Here is a 19677-nt window from a genome sequence, read left to right on the forward strand (position 1 = left end):
ACTTCCTTGAATGACTATTTCATGTTTTTTCTCTTTTCTTTGTATTTTTTTTTTTACATTTATTCATACCGTGTTCTATTGTTTCTGATTTTTCACAATTGTGTCGTGTCCAAATTTTAAGCTTGATATTATTGTTGCTTCTTTTCGTGTTCTTGTTGTGCTTCTAATTTTCCCCCATTTGTTGTTTCTGAACAACAATCTTCCTTATTTTCTCAACATTTTACCAAATTTTCCTTCATTTTCAACTTATTTTTGTTTTTATTTCTGTTCTTCTTAATGGAGACGATTGTGTCAATTTTACCTTATTTTTGTTTCTTGTTCTGCAAATGTGTCAGTTGTTTAACTTCCTCTTAACTTCACTTCAATCCAGACTAAACACTATAGTTGTGCGTCTTATTCTGTTTCAAATAATTGTTGTATTTCTATTAGAAAGTCGTACTATCGCCGTGTCCTGATTCACTCCCTGATTGCTAACGGTTGTCAGCTGACTCACTCCCAGCCGACCAATCGCAGGGCGAGGAAAAGCCGAGGTGGAAATATAAAGAAGCCACTCTCTGCTGCATGTCAATCATCTCCTCGACCTCCAGGAAGATCTCAACATGATCCAGTACCTGCTTCTCGCTCTTGTTTGTGGATTGGCTGCTGCTGCCACCAGCCCAGTCCTGGATCGTCACTGGGAGCTGTGGAAGAAGATGCACAACAAGGAGTATTCTGAGCAGGTTTGGAAACTTTAACTGTTTAGAAAGTCAGAACTTTGCTGCTTCCATTGAATAAGCTTCTCATCGTTGAAGGCTTTATTTATCGATGCAGCTTAACTTCGTCTACACTTCCTCATCCTGTCTATGGAATGTGTTTCCACAGATCGAAGAGTTCGGTCGCAGGCGTATCTGGGAGGAGAACCTGGACATGATCAACGTCCACAACCTGGAGACGTCTTTGGGCCTTCACTCTTTTGAGCTGGCGATGAACCACCTCGGAGACTTGGTGAGGAATCGTGAACTTCCTGCTTCCTCCTTACACGGTCCCTACATTACATTATTCTCTCTTGTCCACTTGTATCTTTCTATGAAACCAATTCATGCGTTCTTTCCTTTGCCCTTAAATGATCAAGTGTCATGGAGGTTCTTTAAGGAACACTGATCCAAATATCCCAGAAGGTTCAAAAGTAAATCTGTGTAGAGTTCTAGGAAGTTTCACCTCATCCAAGAAGCTTCTTCAGTTCTGAAAGTTCAGTCGGAACTGAAGAAGCATGACCTGGATGAGTGAGAACCTTCATGGACACTGTGCCAAATACTGCATAAAATACTTTTTGGATTTCATAGAGGTGACAAGGATTCAAAAGGAAAGGCTTAAACCAAGCTTTGGCCCTTCATGCTGATTAAAGTTGTCCCTCTGCCTATGTGGTCATTTTAACTTTCTTACAATTTGTTTCAAAATAATGGTTAATCTTTTTGGCAAGAAAAAGACAATTGCTGCCAATTGGTTCTTCGCAAAAGTTTTTAACTTAACTAGTCTCTTAGATGTTGACCGTACGACTCTAACTCGATGCCTAAAGGTTGGACAGCGCTGACGTGAACCAATTCAACTTGTGGATCTTTCCAGACGAGCGACGAGGTCCTGAGCACTCTTACTGGTACCAGTGTTCCTGCCAACTTGGAAAGGGGGCCCGTCAACCTGAGCAAGGATTCCGTTATTCCGGACTCTGTGGACTGGAGGGAGAAGGGTCTGGTCTCCGAGGTCAAGATGCAGGTAAAGTCTTGCAGCCCATGTTTGGATTCGTTGGGTCTTGCTTTTAAAAAAAAACAAACTTGTTTGGTCTCAGGGTTCTTGTGGCTCCTGCTGGGCCTTCAGTGCCGTCGGCGCTTTAGAAGGGCAGCTGAAGAAGACCACGGGTGTGTTGGTGTCGCTGAGTCCTCAAAACCTGGTCGACTGTTCGGAGAAATACGGTAATCACGGCTGCGACGGCGGATTCATGACGAGCGCGTTCGAGTACGTGATTCAAAACCAGGGCATCGACTCGGAGACCTCCTACCCTTACGTGGCTGTGGTGAGTCCGGATCGCTGCCGTGTCCTAGGATGGTCCCCCTCATGGTTCGCTCCCTTTCCCAGCCCAGTGACTGCAAGTACAAGCCCGAGACTCGCGCCGCCAACTGCTCTAACTACGCCATCTTGCCGGAGGGCGACGAGAACTCCCTGAAACTGGCGCTCGCCATCGTCGGACCCGTCTCCGTCGCCATCGACGCTTCGAGGCCAAAGTTCCCCTTCTACCACCACGGCGAGTACAAGGTTCTTGTTCCTTTTTTCCCTGGACCTTATCTCACTTGTCTTTATCCTGCAGGAGTCTACGTGGACCACACGTGCTCTCATGACATCAACCATGGCGTCCTCGCGGTGGGTTACGGCACTGAGGCGGGACAGGACTACTGGCTGGTCAAGAACAGGTCGGTTTAAGAACTTTATACAAAACTGTTCTTGCTCGTGCACATTTGACCTGATGGTTCCTTGTATCTCCAGCTGGAGCGCACACTACGGCGACAAAGGCTACATCAAGATGGCTCGTAATCGCAACAACCAGTGCGGCATCGCCCTCTACGCTTGTTTCCCCATCATGTGAACTTGAAATAAAAATTCTCTCATTCATTTGAAGGACCCAGGTTCAGTGGAATGTATTTCTTGAACTTAAAACAAAAAAATAAATAAACTTCAATACTTTTACATACATTGATTTCTGTGGATTTGTATTTCCTGCTCGGACATTAAACACTCAAATGAAAAGGTTTTCAAACTCTTGATTTTAGTTATAAAAAGGACCGTAAGCTTGAAGATAACTTGGATCTGCTTTAAATTTTTCATGAATAAATTAACCAATGACCATGTTCACATGACAAAGTTGCATAAATCCACTATTACCTGAAGTGTTAAACTGTTCAGGGAAATAGAAAACTAAGTTATTTGTAAAGTGTCTTTCCAGGGTCAGAGTGCTTTAACAAGATCAGATCACTGATGGAAGGTCTGACCTTGAATAGATCTGAAAGTAAGAACCAGAATTTTAAAGTTGATCCTGAAAGAAACTGGCAGCCAGTGAAGTTTTAAGGATCGGAGAAATGTGAGTTCTTCTAGAGCGGCTCAGAATTCTGGCTGCAGAGTTTTGTATGAATTGCAGACGAGACATCCTTCTTAAGACATAAACAAACTTAAAATAGTATAACAAGACACAAATGCATGATAAGATCCAGATCGTGTTGTGACACTCGTTTCCTAAATTGAGAGATTGTTGTGAATCCCTCTAATCTCTAAAAATAAGTTTATATTTAAAAAGAGTTGAATACTCATGTACATTGTTTTATGGATTCAAAAAATGTTTCCAAGTTGACTTCAGTAAACCTTATATAATTGTACACAAAACAAAACATTGATTATACAAGTGTAAAAAAAAACTTGGTTTCATAGTAACCAAGAGAATCAGTTCTTGATGTTTTCTGATAATGAATCCACTGAGACTTGTGCTTTGTCTCAAATCACATACTAGCGTACTCAAAGTTGGTATTTTTAGTGCATAAGTGTGTCTCAATTCTTAGTATGTGAAATGTAGTGCTCCATACACACTAAATTATCACTAAAACTCCCACAAAACTGAGTATGGATCGATGGACACTTTCTACACTAAACGGCTCCATCTTAGTGACGTTGACGTTGTAAACGGAAGTTACGTCATATATATATATAAATACATATACTTACAGGTACATTTTCAGCAGCAGGAGTATGACACTTCGATGCTGATACCAGCTTAAATATCTCACAAATATTTCGATTCTCATATTTATTTCTTCTTCCAAAACGTGCTGCCAGCAGGTGGCGATAGTGTTCCTACAGCTGGTTGAAATAATCATTAAATAGTAGTAGAAGAAGCTGTTGCGTCATTTCCTGTTAGTGTGTAGCAGCAGAGTTTGATTTGAGACATACTATCTGTGGAGAATTAGTTACTAGTTAGTACGTACACTATCCTGATGCATACTAACTTCTAGTATACTAAGAGAAGTATGCGATTTGAGACACAGCATTGGTCCAGCTTAATGTCAACCACAATGAATGAGTCCCTGAGTCCATTAGTGTTGCATCATGGGAGGAGTGTGCACCATTGCATTTTTACACAACATTTTAAAAGCTTTTACCTAGAACTATATTCCGCCTCAAGATTGTTGATAATCATCCGATGGTGAAGTCTCCGAGTCAGTCTATTCTTCTCCGAAAACCTCTGAACATTCAACATTTCTAACACAGCTTGTTCAGGTCGGACCAGAGTGACGAAAAGATAAAACAGAAATTGTTTATTTTCAAAGATTTCAAAGCTTTTAAAAAGTATGTCCGGATCACATGACGGGGAAGCAGCCGTACGAAGCGATGCCGCACTGGTCGTTGTGATTGCGAGCCATCTTGACGTAGCCCTTTTCCCCGTAACGTCTTCCCCAACTGAAAATAACGAAAAGTTAGATCGACTTTATTAATCCCTCTGGAGATCTCCAGGAAATTGGGTTTCCAGTTCACAGCAGACTATAGTTTCATTAGAACAAAGGGCAAATAAAGAACAACGTGCAAGGGATGACAAAGGCAAATACAAAGAACATGGATCAAAGTTACGGTCAGATTTTACGTTTTCTTTAAACCGTCTTCAGACAAACCTGTTTTTCACCAGCCAGAAGTCCCGTCCTCCTTCGGTGCCGTAGCCCACCACCAGTACCCCGTGGTTGACCCTGCGTGAGCAGGAGTGGTCCAGGTACACACCTGAGAAGAGGGTTCCGGTGAGTGAAGACACCGTGGATGTGAGGAGGTCTACACTCACCTCTTTTATAAAAGTGAAAGGCGTGCCTGGAAGCGTCGATGGCGACGGAGACGGGTCCGATCTGTGCGACGGCCCGTTTCAGAGCCAGCTCGTCGCCCGCGGGCAGGACCATGTAGTCGGAACAGTTGGCCGCTCGATTCTTGGGCTGGTATCGACACCGACCGCTCTACAGGCAGAACCGGTTCATCAAACGAAGGAATACTCTTGTGCCGTGTCCCAAATCGCTCACTTCTACAAGTGCACTCGTTTAGACTTTACACTTGTGCTTTGTCTCAAATCGCATACTAGCGTACTCAAAGCTAGTATTTTTAGTGCGTCTCAATTCTTAGTATGCAAAATGTAGTGCTCCATACACACTAAATTGTCACTAAAACGCCCACAAAACTGAGTATGGATCGATGGACACTAACCACCTTAAACGGCTCCATCTTAGTGACGTTTTAAACGGAAGTTGCGTCATATATATATATATATATATATATATATATATATATATATACACACACACATACATATACACACGCACATATATATATACATACATACTTACAGGTGTATTTTCAGCCAGCAGTAGGAGGATAAACACATCTTCGCTGCCGATACCAGCTTAAATATCTCGCGTATATTTCGATTCTCATACTTTTTCTTCATTTCTTTTTCCAAACTTGCAAAATGTGCTGCCAGCAGGTGGCGATAGCGTTCAAATAGCTGGTTGAAATATCGATAAATAGTAGTAGAAGAAGCTGTCACGTAATTTCCTGTTAGTGTTAGTTTGATTTGAGACATATGCTGTGTCTCAAATCACATACTAGCGTACTACAAGTTAGTATTTTTAGTGCGCAAGTGAGTCTCAATTCTTAGTATGCCAATTTAGTGTGCATGGCGTACTAACACGCCCACAAAACTGAGTATGGTTCGATGGACACTAAACAGCCGCCATCTTAGTGACGTTTTAAACGGAAGTTACGTCATATATAAATGCATATATATATATATATATTTTTTCTTTATTTCTTTTTCCAAAGTTGCAATACGTGCTGCCAGCAAGTGGCGATAGCGTTTAAACAGCTGGTTGAAACATCGTTAGAAGAAGCTGTCATGTGATCTCCTGTTAGTGTGTAGCAGCAGAGTTTGATTTGAGACATACTATCTGTGGAGAATTAGTTACTAGTTAGTACGTACACCATCCTGATGCATACTAACTTCTAGTATACTAAGAGAAGTATGCGATTTGAGACACAGCACTGGAGTGCACGTGCTCACATAGTGCTCGAATTTCGACAGGGTAGTAAGTCTTAAGTCGAAACTCTGCTGCAGTTGTGCAAGTTGTGTTTCATTGCGTTATATTTGTTGTTTTATTTTGTGGTAAAGAGTGTTTTCTCGAGATATTTACGTCAGTATTTGCTCCGAAAACACGTCGTCAGTGACGTAGCTTCAGTTTAGCTTCATCTACGTCACTAAGATGGCGGCTGTTGAGGGTAGAAAGTGTCCATCGATCCACACTCAATTTTCTGGCCATTTGAGTGCACCAATTAAGTGCACATTTTAAACACTGCTCATCGGGATGCACTTGTGCACTCAAAGTATTAAGAGTAAGTGCAGAAGTGTGCGATTTGGTGGCTCACCCTCACCTTGGCCACGTAAGGGTACCGGTTGTCCGAGTCGATCCCCTGGTTTTTGATGACGTACTCGAAGGCGTTGGTCATAAACCCGCCGTTACACCCATTGTTGCCATATTTAGTTGAACAGTCCACTAGGTTCTGTGGACTCAGAGACACCAGGACGCCTTTGGTCTTCTTCAGCTGTCCCTCCAGAGCGCCGACGGCACTGAAGGCCCAGCAGGAGCCGCAAGAACCCTTAAAACAACCTGCCATTATTATGGTTTTCTCACTGGAATAAGTCTCTTGATCTTTACCTGAGATTTGACCTTGGTCACGAGTCCTCTCTTCCTCCAGTCCACGGACTCTGGGACGTCTTCCTTCAAACCGACAGAATCCCTTTTCAAATTTGGGGGCACGGTGGCGCCGGTCTGGGTCCTCACGACTTCTTCAACGGTCTGTATGAAGAGATGCTGTCTGAGACTGGTTTGATTGATTGATTGAATTATTAATTGCTTTATTCTTCCCAGAGGAGGGGGTTGTTTTAGCAGTACATGCCAGAAAAACAAAACAAAAATGTAAACATTTTAAATACATCAACAATAAACATCTATAACAAGTCAACGACTAATAGAACTCGACTTTAAAAAACAAAAATGCAAACTACAGAAGGTCGGAAAAGGAGAAAATAACTAATAAACATTTTTGTATCAGTCAGGAATTTAAGTTGCTATTTAGTGCCTTCAAAAGTCTAATAAAAAAAACTCGATTTTAAATCTATTAAATGTATTTAAAACTATCAGTTTTTCCAAAACTATTTTATTTCTATATTGTAGATTGTATTTTACTTTTATTTGAATGACGCATAACTATCACGGTTTTTTTTTTTATGTTTCAGTTTCAACGTGTGATCTTTATTTCAATACATTTACCTTTTAATTATTTTTGATATTCAATCATTAATAAGTCAATGATCACAACGAGTTTTCTAAACTTTTTCTTATGACCAAATGTAAACGGTTACATCAAACCAAGTCATCTCACTCAGAACTTCAAAATAAAAGCCTCTGTGCATCAAACCAACTCAACAATTTGTGTCGCTTGTGCAACATTTGCAATTTTTTTTAACAATTAAAGCGTGCATTTTAAATTACCCAATTTAGTATTGATCTCTATAAATGAAAATATATTTACATTTAAATATAAATTACTTACATGGCAGCTAAAACATTAAATATATGTTTAAAATATGACAGAGTAAATTATCTATGTACTGTGATTGACTTGAACTAAACTAAAATGAATAATTCATTAATGCTTTTAGTGAATCTTTCCCTTTTAATATCCTTTTTCAATCCTTAAATTTTAATTCTCACCAAATCTCCAAAGTGGTTCATCTCCAGCTCAAAAGAGTGAAGACCTAAAGTCGTCTCCAGGTTGTGGACGTTGATCATCTCCAGGTTTTCTTCCCAAATCCGTCTCCGTCCGAACTCCTCGATCTGATGCCGGGAAAAAGACCAAAAAAAAGAAAGTGACTTCATCGAGAAAAAACCTGTTTCTGTTCCTCACCTGCAGAGGATAGTCTTTGTTGTGCAGCTGCTTCCACAGCTCCCAGTGCCGGTCCAGGGCCGGCGCCCAGGAGGCCGCGACGAGCCCGCAGACCAGGGCCAGGAGGAGCAGCTCCCGGAACATTTTTGGCGAAAGAAGGAAAAAAAGATGGCGAGTGACAGACGCTTTTCTAGACTTTTCTTTTTGATTGGCAGCTCACGTTTTCTCCAGCTGCTTCTGATCAACAATCAGTCGTTCATGCCTGGAGTCCAGGGGACGGCAGGTGAGACAGGTTTGATTGATGGATGACATTTACAAAGTATTTCACAACCTGAATGCACCAAACTTAACTGCTTCATCAAAAGGTAAAAATTAGGAACAAAAGTGAACTTAAAGAAAATTATTTAAAAAAGCTTGTTTTATTTCTTGACCATTTAAAATCAATTGTATATTTTGAAAACTGGAACAAACCTTTTTGTGTGACTACAATATTTTTACAGCATTGAAATCAAACATTAAATAAATTAAATAATAATTAAATACATTTTTATTAAACGCATCAAATATCAAGCACTTTTATTTTCTCAACGCATGAATATATTCAGTTTCAAATTTAATGTGTTAAAAAATGTATTCTAAAATAGTCAGTTTAAATAGTAAATAATAATAACGTAATATTTTTAAAAAATTAAACGTAAGAAAAAACTCAATTCAATGTATAAAAATAATAATGTAAAAATTTGAACAGTGGCACAAATTTACTTCCATATTAGAGTTGTTTTATCTATTTGATTTTGCAGGAAGATTTACAAAAATAAAGGTTGTATAAAAAGAGTTGAAAGTAAAATTGTTGTTCGACAAAAGTAAAATTATGAAAACACAATAAACTACACAATAAGCTAATTTTTAGGTCAAAGATGAATAAACTTTTGTAAACCACTTGTAGATCAGCAACAATCGAGTGAAAATAACATATTTATGTGAATATTCATCCAGTTTAAAGTGTTTATTTGACACAAACATGTGTTCGCAGCAGGAAAACAACCATAAATCTCCTTCATCACAGCGTTGGATAAACGGCGTAGCTGGCGATGCCGCAGAGATTTCTTTTGTTGCGAGCCATTCGGATGAAGCCCTCCTCGCCCCAGGAAGACCCCCAGCTGTTCTTCACCAGCCAGAAGTCCTGCCCCTCATCCTGGCCATAACCCACCACCAGCATGGCGTGGTTGATGGAGTGTGGGTTGCAGTAGGGGGCGCTGTAGACCCCTGGAAGACATCAGCGACATGGATCATGAAGAAGTGACACTTCAGTAGATGATGTTTTCATTAAAAAAAAACAAAGATGTCTGACCTCCCTTGTAGAGTTGAAACGAGGGCAACATGGCGTTGACAGCGGCAGCGATTGGTCCAACTGTTGCCACGGCAACCTGCAAACTCTTTTCATCGCCATGAGGCAGAAGTTGAAAATCTGCACAATCTCCAGCTTTTCCTTCCACCGAGTAGCGACATTTCCCCTCCTGTCGACAAATGTATTACTTTTGTCTTTTAATTCATGAACATTTTTGTTTGAAAAACTTTTTTATTTAAAGCTATAAATCAGCCAAAATAACCGTATCTTTTTAGAGGTATAGACACAAATGTTTGTTCATTTTAATGTAACGACTGGAGCTCAGTTGTCTTCGTCTTCGTCCAAAAAGAAACCTAAAAACTTCTAAATACCTCCATAACTGCTCGACTGTAACGTCTTGTATTGAAGCCTCAACATGAGGAATTTTTCAGAATTGTTTTTAAATAAGTATATATTTTAAGCTTGTTTGTTTTTATAAGTTGAGGTACGAGCAGACAGTTAGGAAATAAAAGATGATCACATAAAATGTTAGAATTTATACATAATTTGATGATATAGTTAAGATGGAAAATATTTATAAAATAACACAAAGTTGGAGAAAATTTGACAAAAGTTCTACCGTGATTTACTCATTGTTGATTTGCGAGGATCTGATGTTATTTCCTTTTTCATTAAAATATATATATATTTTTTCTGATGTATTGATTATTATTGCCTAAAAGTTTATTTTATTTTATTTATTATATTTTATTCATTTTACTTATTTTATTTATTAATTGTTACTGATTTTATTTCCTTTTTAACTTTTAAAAATATATATATACTTTTTTTTCTGCTGTATTGATTATTACTGTCTGAAAGTTGTTTTATTTTATTTTTGTATTATTTATTTATTAATTATTAATGATTTTATTTCCTCCCATATATTCTTAGTTAAAATGTCAAGAGTTTTCAGATTATTTTGTTATGACACTTTAATAATAACAAAATAAATTGAACTGTGAAACCACAAAAACATTAAACAACAAGATATAAATTAAATTTGTCAATAAGAAAAAACTGCTGAAAGACCCCCCCAGTCTCCACAACTCCTGACGTCCCAGCAAGATGAATTCAAGACCCTTGTCCTAGACTTCATGTGCAGCTTCCATACGGTTCTCATCTTCCTGACCTTGCCCTCGTACGGGTAGAACTCCTCGGCGTCGACCCCTCGGTTCTTGCTGATGTACTTGTAGGCTTTGGTGATGTAGCCTCCTCTGCAGCCGTGGTTTCCTTCCGCTCGGCTGCAGTCCAGCAGGTTCTGCGGACTCAGCGGCACCAGGCGTTTGGCTCGCTTCTTCATCTGGCCCTCGAGGGCCCCCAGAGAGCTGAAGGCCCAGCAGGAGCCACAGAGTCCCTGTCGAATCATATTTGATGATCGTTGTATGAACAAAATGGACGTCCGGTCATTACCTGGTCCTGGACCGGACTGACCAGTCCTTCCTTCCTCCAGTCCACTGTCAGAGGTAAGTCCAGTCCCCTCTCTTTCTTCAGAGTCTCATTCCTGTTGGTCTCCGATCCATCCACCCTCAGACCATTTAGCACCTCGTTGATCTCCGGGACTGTCTTGAACACGAGAAGCACATTTTAAAATGAACTCTTTTCTGTCTGCGAGTCATAAGAAACCCACTTGATTTAAAGTCTTATGTCATAACAGAGTCATCTAGAGACACTTCACACATCCCGGACAATCACAACAAAACTTCCTTTTAACAGGCAGAAACTAGAGCAGAACCGGACTCAATGTGGACGGCCTTCTGCTGTGACCGGCTCATAGGGGCTAGAGAAGGGGCGGCAGATTGTGGAGAGGTCTATGGAGGGGAATCTGTATCCGTTGTCATGGCAGGGGTGGATCCAGGAGAATTCTCCAGAGGTTCCTTGGAATAAAGTGGAGCACAAGGGCTTTTGGAAAGAGGAAGCAAAGCCACAACGAGAGAGGGATCAGGGTCTAAAAACTCCTCCTCCACCAATCTAAGGCTATAGCAGTATAGCTAAGAGCTGGACCAGGTAGAGCCAGTCAGTGAGAGTCAGTCCTAACTGTAGGCCTTGTCGATAGGTTGAGGGAGTGTCTGCCATCCGCCATCTGGGCTTGATAACTGAAGACCCTGGCTTCATATCTACATTTGGAGTTTTTGGTATAGTTCTGATTGACTCAACACACATCAGTATACGTAGCAATTTTTCCAGAACTCCATCCAAGACTCAGAAAAAGACGAGTACTCTAAGGTGTGTGACTGCAAACAGATTTGTCTGGACTCCTAGCTGAAGGTACCGGTTGGTCTACAAGGAATACCCCCCAAAATAAAGGCTCCAATCCAGTCCTCAAGGTCTGCAATGGATATAGGTTTTGTTTCAAGCCATCAAGTGTGCATTGAACCAAACAATTGATTGGTGAAATGGTGTCCCCCCTGACCCCCGATCTATAGTGCAAGATAGTTCGATCAAATCAGTTCTAGAGTGTGAACTGTGTGTTGAGGGGGGTCCTACTGTACCCCAGCCTCTTACAACAGCACTATCTCCTACCAACCAAAGAGTTCCATGTCCGGAGAGACCTTTAAGGGAACCTAAAGGTAGACTTCCAAGTGCTCTCCCACATCCTGAGTTGCAATCTTTCCTGACCCGATTGAAACCTTCTTGACCGCAGTCACCTAGGAGAACGTTCATCCACTTTATTCTTTCGGGTTGTGCCGAACCGGGCCCTAAATCTAGGAGAAAGGCCATCACATACCACCACATGTTTGCACCTTATAAACAGGGGTCGGGCAATTCAGGTCCTCAAGGGCCGCAGTGGGTGCAGGTTTTTGTTTCAACTAATCAAAAAGACATCTTTTGACCAATCAGGTGTCTTAGGATTGCAATCAGTTGATTGTCAGTCTAGTGTTGCTTGTTTTAGCTGAAACTTCATTGCTTAAACTTACCCACTCTAGTAGAAGAATTAAAACTTAAAACTCTTCACTGGCTGCCAGTTTCTTTCAGGATCAACTTTAAAATTCTGGTTCTTACTTTCAGATCTATTCATGGTCAGACCTTCCATCAGTGATCTGATCCAGACTTACACCCCAGCTCGGGCTCTGAGGTCTGTGGATCAGAATCTACTGATGGTTCCTAAACACGGTTCATGACCAGAGGAGAGAAATCCTTCCAGACTGTTGCTCCTAAGCTTTGGAACCATCTCTGTGTTTGATGATCTACTGACTCCTTCAAGAAACATCTGTGTTTGATGATCTACTGACTCCTTCAAGAAGCATCTGTGTTTGATGATCTACTGACTCCTTCAAGAAACATCTGTGTTTGATGATCTACTGACTCCTTCAAGAAACATCTGTGTTTGATGATCTACTGACTCCTTCAAGAAACATCTGAAGACACTTTTATTTGTTCAGGCTTTTCCTTGATTCTCTGAGACTCCTGTGTTGTTCTCTGTCTTTAAGTATATATTTTATCGGGTATTGTTTTGATTTTTCAAGAGCTTTGTGACCCTGGTCTAGAAAAGCACTCTACAAATATTACTTACTTACCTAAACTGTTCGATAGTCTGGAACAAAAACCTGCAGCCACTGCTAACCATGATGGATCGGAATTTCCCCCCCTTGCTATAAACGGTTTTATCCTAGGGTTGACCCACTTTTCTCTAAGGGTAACACAATCCCCTACGAGGGCCATGATGTTCCTCATAACCATGGAGAAGCTCGAGCCCTTCACGACAACACAGTGTTTTAAGAATTTATGGACCTTCACATAACTGCCTTGACTTCCATGAAACTGAAAGAGCTCCTGGTATCATCCATGTAATTGCATAAGTGATTAAACAACAGCCTCTCAGAATAATAATGCAGTTATAGGAACAAACTACTTTACTGGCTCCGTCTTTACTGCATTCATCTGATCAGATTATACCAAGATTAGAGCCAGTCTATAGATTTTGGTTTGGATTAAAACCCACTGGGAGCAGATTTAATATCAGATTAACAGAGTCGTTCAGTGACCACCATCTTAAATCGGACCAGGGTCAACAGGGTCAACTGTGCAAAATGGCTGTGTTGTGTCGTTGAGGACGGAATTGTGTCTAAGACCTGGGTCAAGGTGACCCAAAGGCCCAAAATAAATGTTTAAATTACCCCTTGTAATATCTCAGGGCCAGGTTGCCCAGAAGGCCCGAAAACAAATGTCTTTAAGGGAACCTGAAGGTAGACTTCCAAGTGCTCTCCCACATCCTGAGTTGCAATCTTTCCTGACCCGATTGAAACCTTCTTGACCGCAGTCACCTAGGAGAACGTTCATCCACTTTATTCTTTCGGGTTGTGCCGAACCGGGCCCTAAATCTAGGAGAAAGGCCATCACATACCACCACATGTTTGCACCTTATAAACAGGGGTCGGGCAATTCAGGTCCTCAAGGGCCGCAGTGGGAGCAGGTTTTTGTTTCAACTAATCAAAAAGACACCTTTTGACCAATCAGGTGTCTTAGGATTGCAATCAGTTGATTGTAAGTCTAGTGTTGCTTGTTTTACCTGAAACCTCATTGGTTAATCTTACCCGCTAGTAGAAGAACTCACATTTCTCTGATCCTTAAATCTCTTCACTGGCTGCCAGTTTCTTTCAGGATCAATTTTAAAATCCTGGTTCTTACTTTCAGATCTATTCATGGTCAGACCTTCCATCAGTGATCTGATCCAGACTTACACCCCAGCTCGGGCTCTGAGGTCTGTGGATCAGAATCTACTGATGGTTCCTGAACCATCAGTAGATTAGTTAGTTTGTGGTATCCCTTGTGTTGTCTCTGGGTCACGGTAACCCAAAGGCCTGAAAACAAATGTGTTTGTGGTATCCTTTGTGTTGTTTCTTTTTCAAAGAGCAACGACCTCCCTGGCTTCCAAATATTCATATGCAGTGGTGAAGGTCGTTCACCTTGACCCTGAGATAACACAAGGGTTAAAAGTAAATTACATTTTATACTTTTCGTTACTGTTTCAAACAAACAATGTTTAGAAATGTAACCTCGGCCCCCCCCCCAAAAAAAAACAACATATTTTGGAATAAAAACTTTCTATTGTAAATTTTGTGAGTAAGTTATTGTCCCACAAATGTACAAAAGAAATGGAAAATCTTGACTTATTTCATATTTTATAATAATTATTAGTGTGTATTTTAAAGAATCTGTTGATACAATACCTATTACAACACATGGACAAAAATACTATATAGAGATACTGTAGTAACAAGTATATATGTGTCGTATTGTCGAGTACTTGACTCTGGTGTTGTAGTATTTACAGACCACATGACTCTTGACGAAGTCGTAACTGCTTTCATTTGTTTTCAAACCAAAATATGTCCAAACATCAGCTTTAAAAAACTGCTGGAGTCACTGTATCCTCTCGTCCTCAGTCATAGCCAGAATCTACAGACCACATGACTCTTGACGAAGTCGTAACTGCTTTCATTTGTTTTCAAACCAAAATATGTCCAAACATCTGGAGCTGGAGTCACTGTATCCTCTCGTCCCCAGTTGTAACCAGGATTTCATTGATTAATCATTTTGCTGCAAAGGATGTAATGACTGCTGCCATCTAGTGGCGGTAAGTTTAATTGTAAAATAAATATTTACAAACTCTGCATATTTTCATGCTACACCCCTAATAATGAGAATCTTGAGATAAAGTTCATAAAAATTTCACCAGATACAACTTTTACTTTTACTACTTGCTGTCATTCATAGCAGTTGACGGGTCTCACCATGTCGGCCAGTCGGTTCAGCCCGAGTGTGAAGGTGTGTTTTCCTGCCGACGCCTCCTGGTTGTGTCTCAGCACCAGCACCATGTTCTTCTCCCACACGGACCTCCTGAAGGACGCCTGTGTCTGGGACGTCAAGACCGTGAGTCGTTCTTTTCACTCACTAACATGATCCTCAACACAAGTGTTACCTGGTTAATGTATCGCTTGTCGTGTTTCGTCGTCCATTCTTCCCAAGAAGTCCATCCCTGTGGCAGAACCAGGAGCAGCAGGAGAGCAGAGAACAGCATCTTGAAGGTCAGAAGAGGAAGCGTCAAGTTGTTTGTTGCTCTAATGAAGACCAAACATTCAATCCCAGCTCCAGACAAGCTTGTGTCGTTGTGTCCCTGAAGACACTTCACCCTGATTGCTCCTGATGGTGAACTTGGCGCAAGTGTGCAGCCTACTCCCATCAGTATGTGTGAATGGTTGAATTTCCCCTCGCGGGACTAATAAGGGATTCTAAAAAAAAACAAAAAAACAAAAAAAAACATCTCAAGCCTAAGAATTGTTTGATTATAGTTGAAAATTGTTTGATTATAGTTGAAAATTGTGCGATTATAGTTGAAAATTGTTTGATTATAGTTGAAAATTGTTAGATTATAGTTGAAAATTGTTTGATTATAGTTGAAAATTGTTTGATTATAATTAAAAATTGTTTGATTAAAGTTGAAAATTGTTTGATTATAGCTGAAAATTGTTTGATTATAGTTGAAAATGGTTTGATTATAGTTGAAAATTGTTTGATTATAGATGAAAATTGTTTGATTATAGTTGAAAATTGTTTGATTATCGTTGAAAATTGTTAGATTATAGTTGAAAATTGTTTGATTATAGTTGAAAATTGTTTGATTATAGTTGAAAATAGTTTGATTATAGTTGAAAATAGTTTGATTATAGATGCAAATTGTTTGATTAAAGTTGAAAATTGTTTGATTATAGTTGAAAATTGTTTGATTATAATTGAAAATTGTTTGATTATAGTTGAAAATTGTTTGATTATAGTTGAAAATTGTTTGATTATAGTTGAAAATTGTTTGATTACAGTTGAAAATTGTTTGATTATAGTTGAAAATTGTTTGATTATAGTTGAAAATTGTTTGATTAAAGTTGAAAATTGTTTGATTAAAGTTGAAAATAGTTTTTATTATAGTTGATAATTGTTTGATTCTTGTGCATTATTCAAAGTGTTAGATCGTGTCAAACAAACAAACGCACAAATATACTGTAAACCGATGTCCAGATCGACAGAATATCTCAGATAATTTACAATTGAAAATCTAAAAGTTCCACAAACTAGAGCCAGTTGTTCAGGTCAGTAATGACACTGAATTACAACATAAGTATAAAAACATCCATAAACAAACCTTCTGGAGTTCAGAAGAAACTCGATCGTCCTCCAGCATCTGTCGGGTGATCCTGGTTTGTTTACGCCTTCTTTCATTAGAGTCTTGTGAGTCTAATCTGTGAGCAGCAGCGAGTCTGAAGCTCCTGAGGATCCTTCAAAGTAAGGTTTCTGATGTTTAAAGCTTTAACAAATACTTTTGACATTTGCTGACATTTTAAAGCAGCGACATGTGAGAGTGTGAAACTTGCATTTCCTTTAAGACCCTAAATACTGAAATTAAATAATGAGATTAACCAGAAACCGACCCTGAAACAAAAGTATGTGCAGACTGGCAGCGGTGGTAGATTTTTCATTGCAGTTACACTCTTTAAACAAGGGGGGGAGCCAAAACTAAATATGATCAATCCTATGTAGTTCAGGTTTGAATAAAATAACTTACTTGGTGCAAATTTTACTTGTCAGGCTCTCATGGAAAAGGATTAAGTATCACCAAAATAAAAAATATTTGCTGACCCTGAAACCATACACAAAAAACCCAAACTATAAAAAAGTATTTTTAAAAATGTACATTTATTTGCAGTACGATTATGTTTATCTATGAAATGTATCACAATAATATTTGCTTAATTAATCTTAAAGCATTTTGTGAGTCAAGTGAATCTTAAATGTGCTGTATAAACAAAAATGTACTACATTTACTAAACCATTTACTTCAGTTAAACATCCGCGCTGCAGGAAGGAGAGATATTTTCTTTAAAGATCTGTTTTTAATTAATTTTGTAACTCTCCACATTAACTTCTATACTTGTGATTGTGTAGTAATGTTAATTGTTTTTTATATATTAATCATTACTTCATTAATTATCTTGATAATTGTATTATTTCATTTATAATATTTAACATTTTTAATATTCCTTTATTGGATTACTTTTGTCATATTATCTTATTTTATTGTGGTGAATTTTTCAGTGTTTCATTTGTTTCAGCCGAAAAACAAAAAATAACTTTTGACCATTTTTGGCCAAAGATTTTTCCCTTTGAATAAAGCGAAATGGACGTCAGTGATGTGAAATGTTTGTTGTATTTACTTAAATAAAATGGAAAGATTACTTTACTTTTTCTACGTGAAACTATTTCAACATTGTTTGTTTTATTGGTTTTAGTGTTTAGCATGTAAGGCTAGTTAGCAAATGTTATAATATGTTATAATAGTGTCTCTTTGTTTGAGTATTATTCAATAAACTAAAAGAAAACAAGACAATATATGGAGAACAAATCGACATCATGGATGGACGTCATAATATCGTGACTAAAGGAGGAACAATGACACCGCAGGATGTTGCGCAATCGCGATCTTTAATTTGGGCGAATGCTTTATTGGCTTCACCTCTAATCTTTCCTCTTCCTGGATCAGGACTTCTTGGACGCGGATCTGCTGACGGATGCAGATTCCTGAAGGTACCAGATGGCCAAAGGGCTCGACTCAGCATCGATGATTCTTCTTCTGTGGTGATCGCGCATCTGTTGTGTCAACAGAGCTGCAGCTAAATAAAGACTCAAGTGACAGAAATACCACAAACAAAGGAAAATAAATAATAGAATTAAAAAGTATATTTTTACACGTAAAGCTTCATATTCTGAAGCCAATAATAAAAAATATATGATATGATCATTGATGTGTGTCATGTGATCATTTATGTGTTAATGTGATCATTTATTTATGTAATGTGATCATTTATGTGTATTTTAAGATCATGTATGTGTGTCATGTGATTATTGATGTGTGTCATGTGATCATTGATGTGTGTCATGTGATCGTTTATGTGTGTCATGTGATTATTGATGTGTGTCATGTGAAGATTTATATGTGTCAGGTGATCATTGATGTGTCATGTGATCATTGATGTGTGTCATGTGATCAAATATGTATGTCATGTGTGTCATGTGATCATTGATGTGTCATGTGATCATTGATGTGTGTCATGTGATCAAATATTTATGTCATGTGTGTCATGTGATCATTGATGTGTCATGTGTCAGAAATACCACAAACAAAGGAAAATAAATAATATAATTAAAAAGTATATTTTTACACGTATAGCTTCATATTCTGAAGCCAATAATAAAAAATATATATTCTAGATTCAGTATTTTTCTTTACATGTTGCCTTTTTAATAGTTTTTAATCACTCTATATAATTTACTTTTAAGGCGAAATTAAATAAAAACAGAAGACATTCATAAAATAAACTTTAAAAAAGGGGGAAAAAAACGATTAAATTATATAGTTAGATTAAAACATATAAAAATCCCCGTATTAAAGAAAAAAAATTGTTTGATTTTAATTGAAAATTATTTGATTGTTGGATTCATCGAAATTTTACTCATCAGGCTAAAATTTAAAACGTACAAAAATTCTCATATTAAATAAAAATTTAATTTAAGTATTTAAGTGTTATTTAGAAAAGGAAAATCAAAGTTTTGAGGATTCATATATTTTCAGGAAAATACATATAAATGTGTTAATGTTATAATTGTGTATTTTTACATGTTCTATAATTATTAAATAAAAACGTTTGTGCTGTGTGTTTATTTTTCACCGTTTTACCGCATCTATCAATAAACTGCAAACAAAAAGACAATATTTGTTCAACTTTCTTCCTTTTATGTTGGAAAGAAAAAGTCCTAAAAGACATTGTTTATGATATGAACATTATAAATGCTGTGGTGATCAATCAATTAATTATAATGTGTGTCAAGTGATCATCTGTTCATGTCATGTGATCCTTAGCTTGTGTCATTTGATCATCTATGTGAGTCATGTAATTATTTATGTGTTATGTGATCATTAACGTGTTAATGTGATCATTAATGTGCATCATGTGATCATTAATGTGTATTATGAAATCATGTATGTGTGTGTATGTAACATGTTGTGATTATTGATGCGTGTGATAATTATGAGTGTCATGTTATCATCGATTTATGTCATGTGATCATTTATCGATGTGATTTGATCATTTATTTGTGTCATGTGATCATTTATTTATGTCATGTAAACATTTACGTGTTCATATTATTTTTTTGTCATGTGATCATTTATTTGTGTCATGTGATCATTTATTTATGTCATGTAAAAATTTACGTGTTCATATTATTTTTTTGTCATGTGATCATTTATT

At 38.2% G+C, this 19677-nt stretch overlaps 3 protein-coding genes across 4 annotated transcripts; 1 reads left to right on the forward strand and 2 right to left on the reverse strand.

Moving 5' to 3' along the window:
* Positions 1 to 599: 599 nt before the first annotated feature.
* LOC148083203 (cathepsin S-like) lies at positions 600 to 2614 on the forward strand. Of its 2 annotated transcripts, none has more exons than XM_087785673.1 (7): positions 600 to 719; positions 862 to 984; positions 1603 to 1749; positions 1823 to 2047; positions 2110 to 2275; positions 2339 to 2441; positions 2515 to 2614. In XM_087785673.1, exons 1-7 carry the CDS (start codon positions 600 to 602, stop codon positions 2612 to 2614), a joined length of 984 nt encoding a protein of 327 aa, XP_087641799.1. The 2 variants fall into 2 exon arrangements, with proteins under 2 accessions (XP_087641799.1, XP_087641800.1); XM_087785674.1 differs by having other exon boundaries at positions 1823 to 2044.
* Positions 2615 to 4373: 1759 nt separating this feature from the next.
* LOC148083204 (cathepsin S-like) lies at positions 4374 to 8133 on the reverse strand. Its single transcript, XM_087785675.1, has 7 exons — positions 8011 to 8133; positions 7818 to 7940; positions 6759 to 6899; positions 6475 to 6699; positions 4844 to 5009; positions 4683 to 4785; positions 4374 to 4473 (listed from the first exon to the last, which is right to left on the reverse strand). The coding sequence occupies exons 1-7, from the start codon at positions 8131 to 8133 to the stop codon at positions 4374 to 4376; spliced, it is 981 nt and encodes a 326-aa protein (XP_087641801.1).
* Positions 8134 to 9049: 916 nt separating this feature from the next.
* Positions 9050 to 15398, reverse strand: LOC148083205 (cathepsin K-like). The gene is made up of 6 exons (XM_087785932.1): positions 15300 to 15398; positions 15112 to 15234; positions 10790 to 10942; positions 10509 to 10733; positions 9341 to 9506; positions 9050 to 9255 (listed from the first exon to the last, which is right to left on the reverse strand). The coding sequence occupies exons 1-6, from the start codon at positions 15396 to 15398 to the stop codon at positions 9050 to 9052; spliced, it is 972 nt and encodes a 323-aa protein (XP_087642058.1).
* Between the last annotated feature and the right edge of the window lie 4279 nt (positions 15399 to 19677).

This window comes from Callionymus lyra, chromosome 3 (genome assembly GCF_982586985.1).
Source record: "Callionymus lyra chromosome 3, fCalLyr1.hap1.1, whole genome shotgun sequence".
Taxonomy (NCBI): Eukaryota; Metazoa; Chordata; class Actinopteri; order Syngnathiformes; family Callionymidae; genus Callionymus; species Callionymus lyra.

Excerpts from the sequence above, each read along its gene's own strand:
- LOC148083203 (XM_087785673.1), top strand. The coding sequence starts at position 600 with ATGATCCAGTACCTGCTTCTCGCTCTTGTTTGTGGATTGGCTGCTGCT. Across the intron at positions 720-861 it reads ACAAGGAGTATTCTGAGCAG|ATCGAAGAGTTCGGTCGCAG; the intron begins GTTTGGAAACTT and ends GTGTTTCCACAG. Across the intron at positions 985-1,602 it reads TGAACCACCTCGGAGACTTG|ACGAGCGACGAGGTCCTGAG; the intron begins GTGAGGAATCGT and ends GGATCTTTCCAG.
- LOC148083204 (XM_087785675.1), bottom strand. The coding sequence starts at position 8,133 with ATGTTCCGGGAGCTGCTCCTCCTGGCCCTGGTCTGCGGGCTCGTCGCG. Across the intron at positions 6,900-7,817 it reads TGAACCACTTTGGAGATTTG|ACCGTTGAAGAAGTCGTGAG; the intron begins GTGAGAATTAAA and ends CTCTTCATACAG. Across the intron at positions 4,474-4,682 it reads TTCTGGCTGGTGAAAAACAG|TTGGGGAAGACGTTACGGGG; the intron begins GTTTGTCTGAAG and ends CGTTATTTTCAG.
- LOC148083205 (XM_087785932.1), bottom strand. The coding sequence starts at position 15,398 with ATGCTGTTCTCTGCTCTCCTGCTGCTCCTGGTTCTGCCACAGGGATGG. Across the intron at positions 9,507-10,508 it reads TCTACCCGTACGAGGGCAAG|GAGGGGAAATGTCGCTACTC; the intron begins GTCAGGAAGATG and ends ATTTGTCGACAG. Across the intron at positions 9,256-9,340 it reads GTTTCAACTCTACAAGGGAG|GGGTCTACAGCGCCCCCTAC; the intron begins GTCAGACATCTT and ends GATGTCTTCCAG.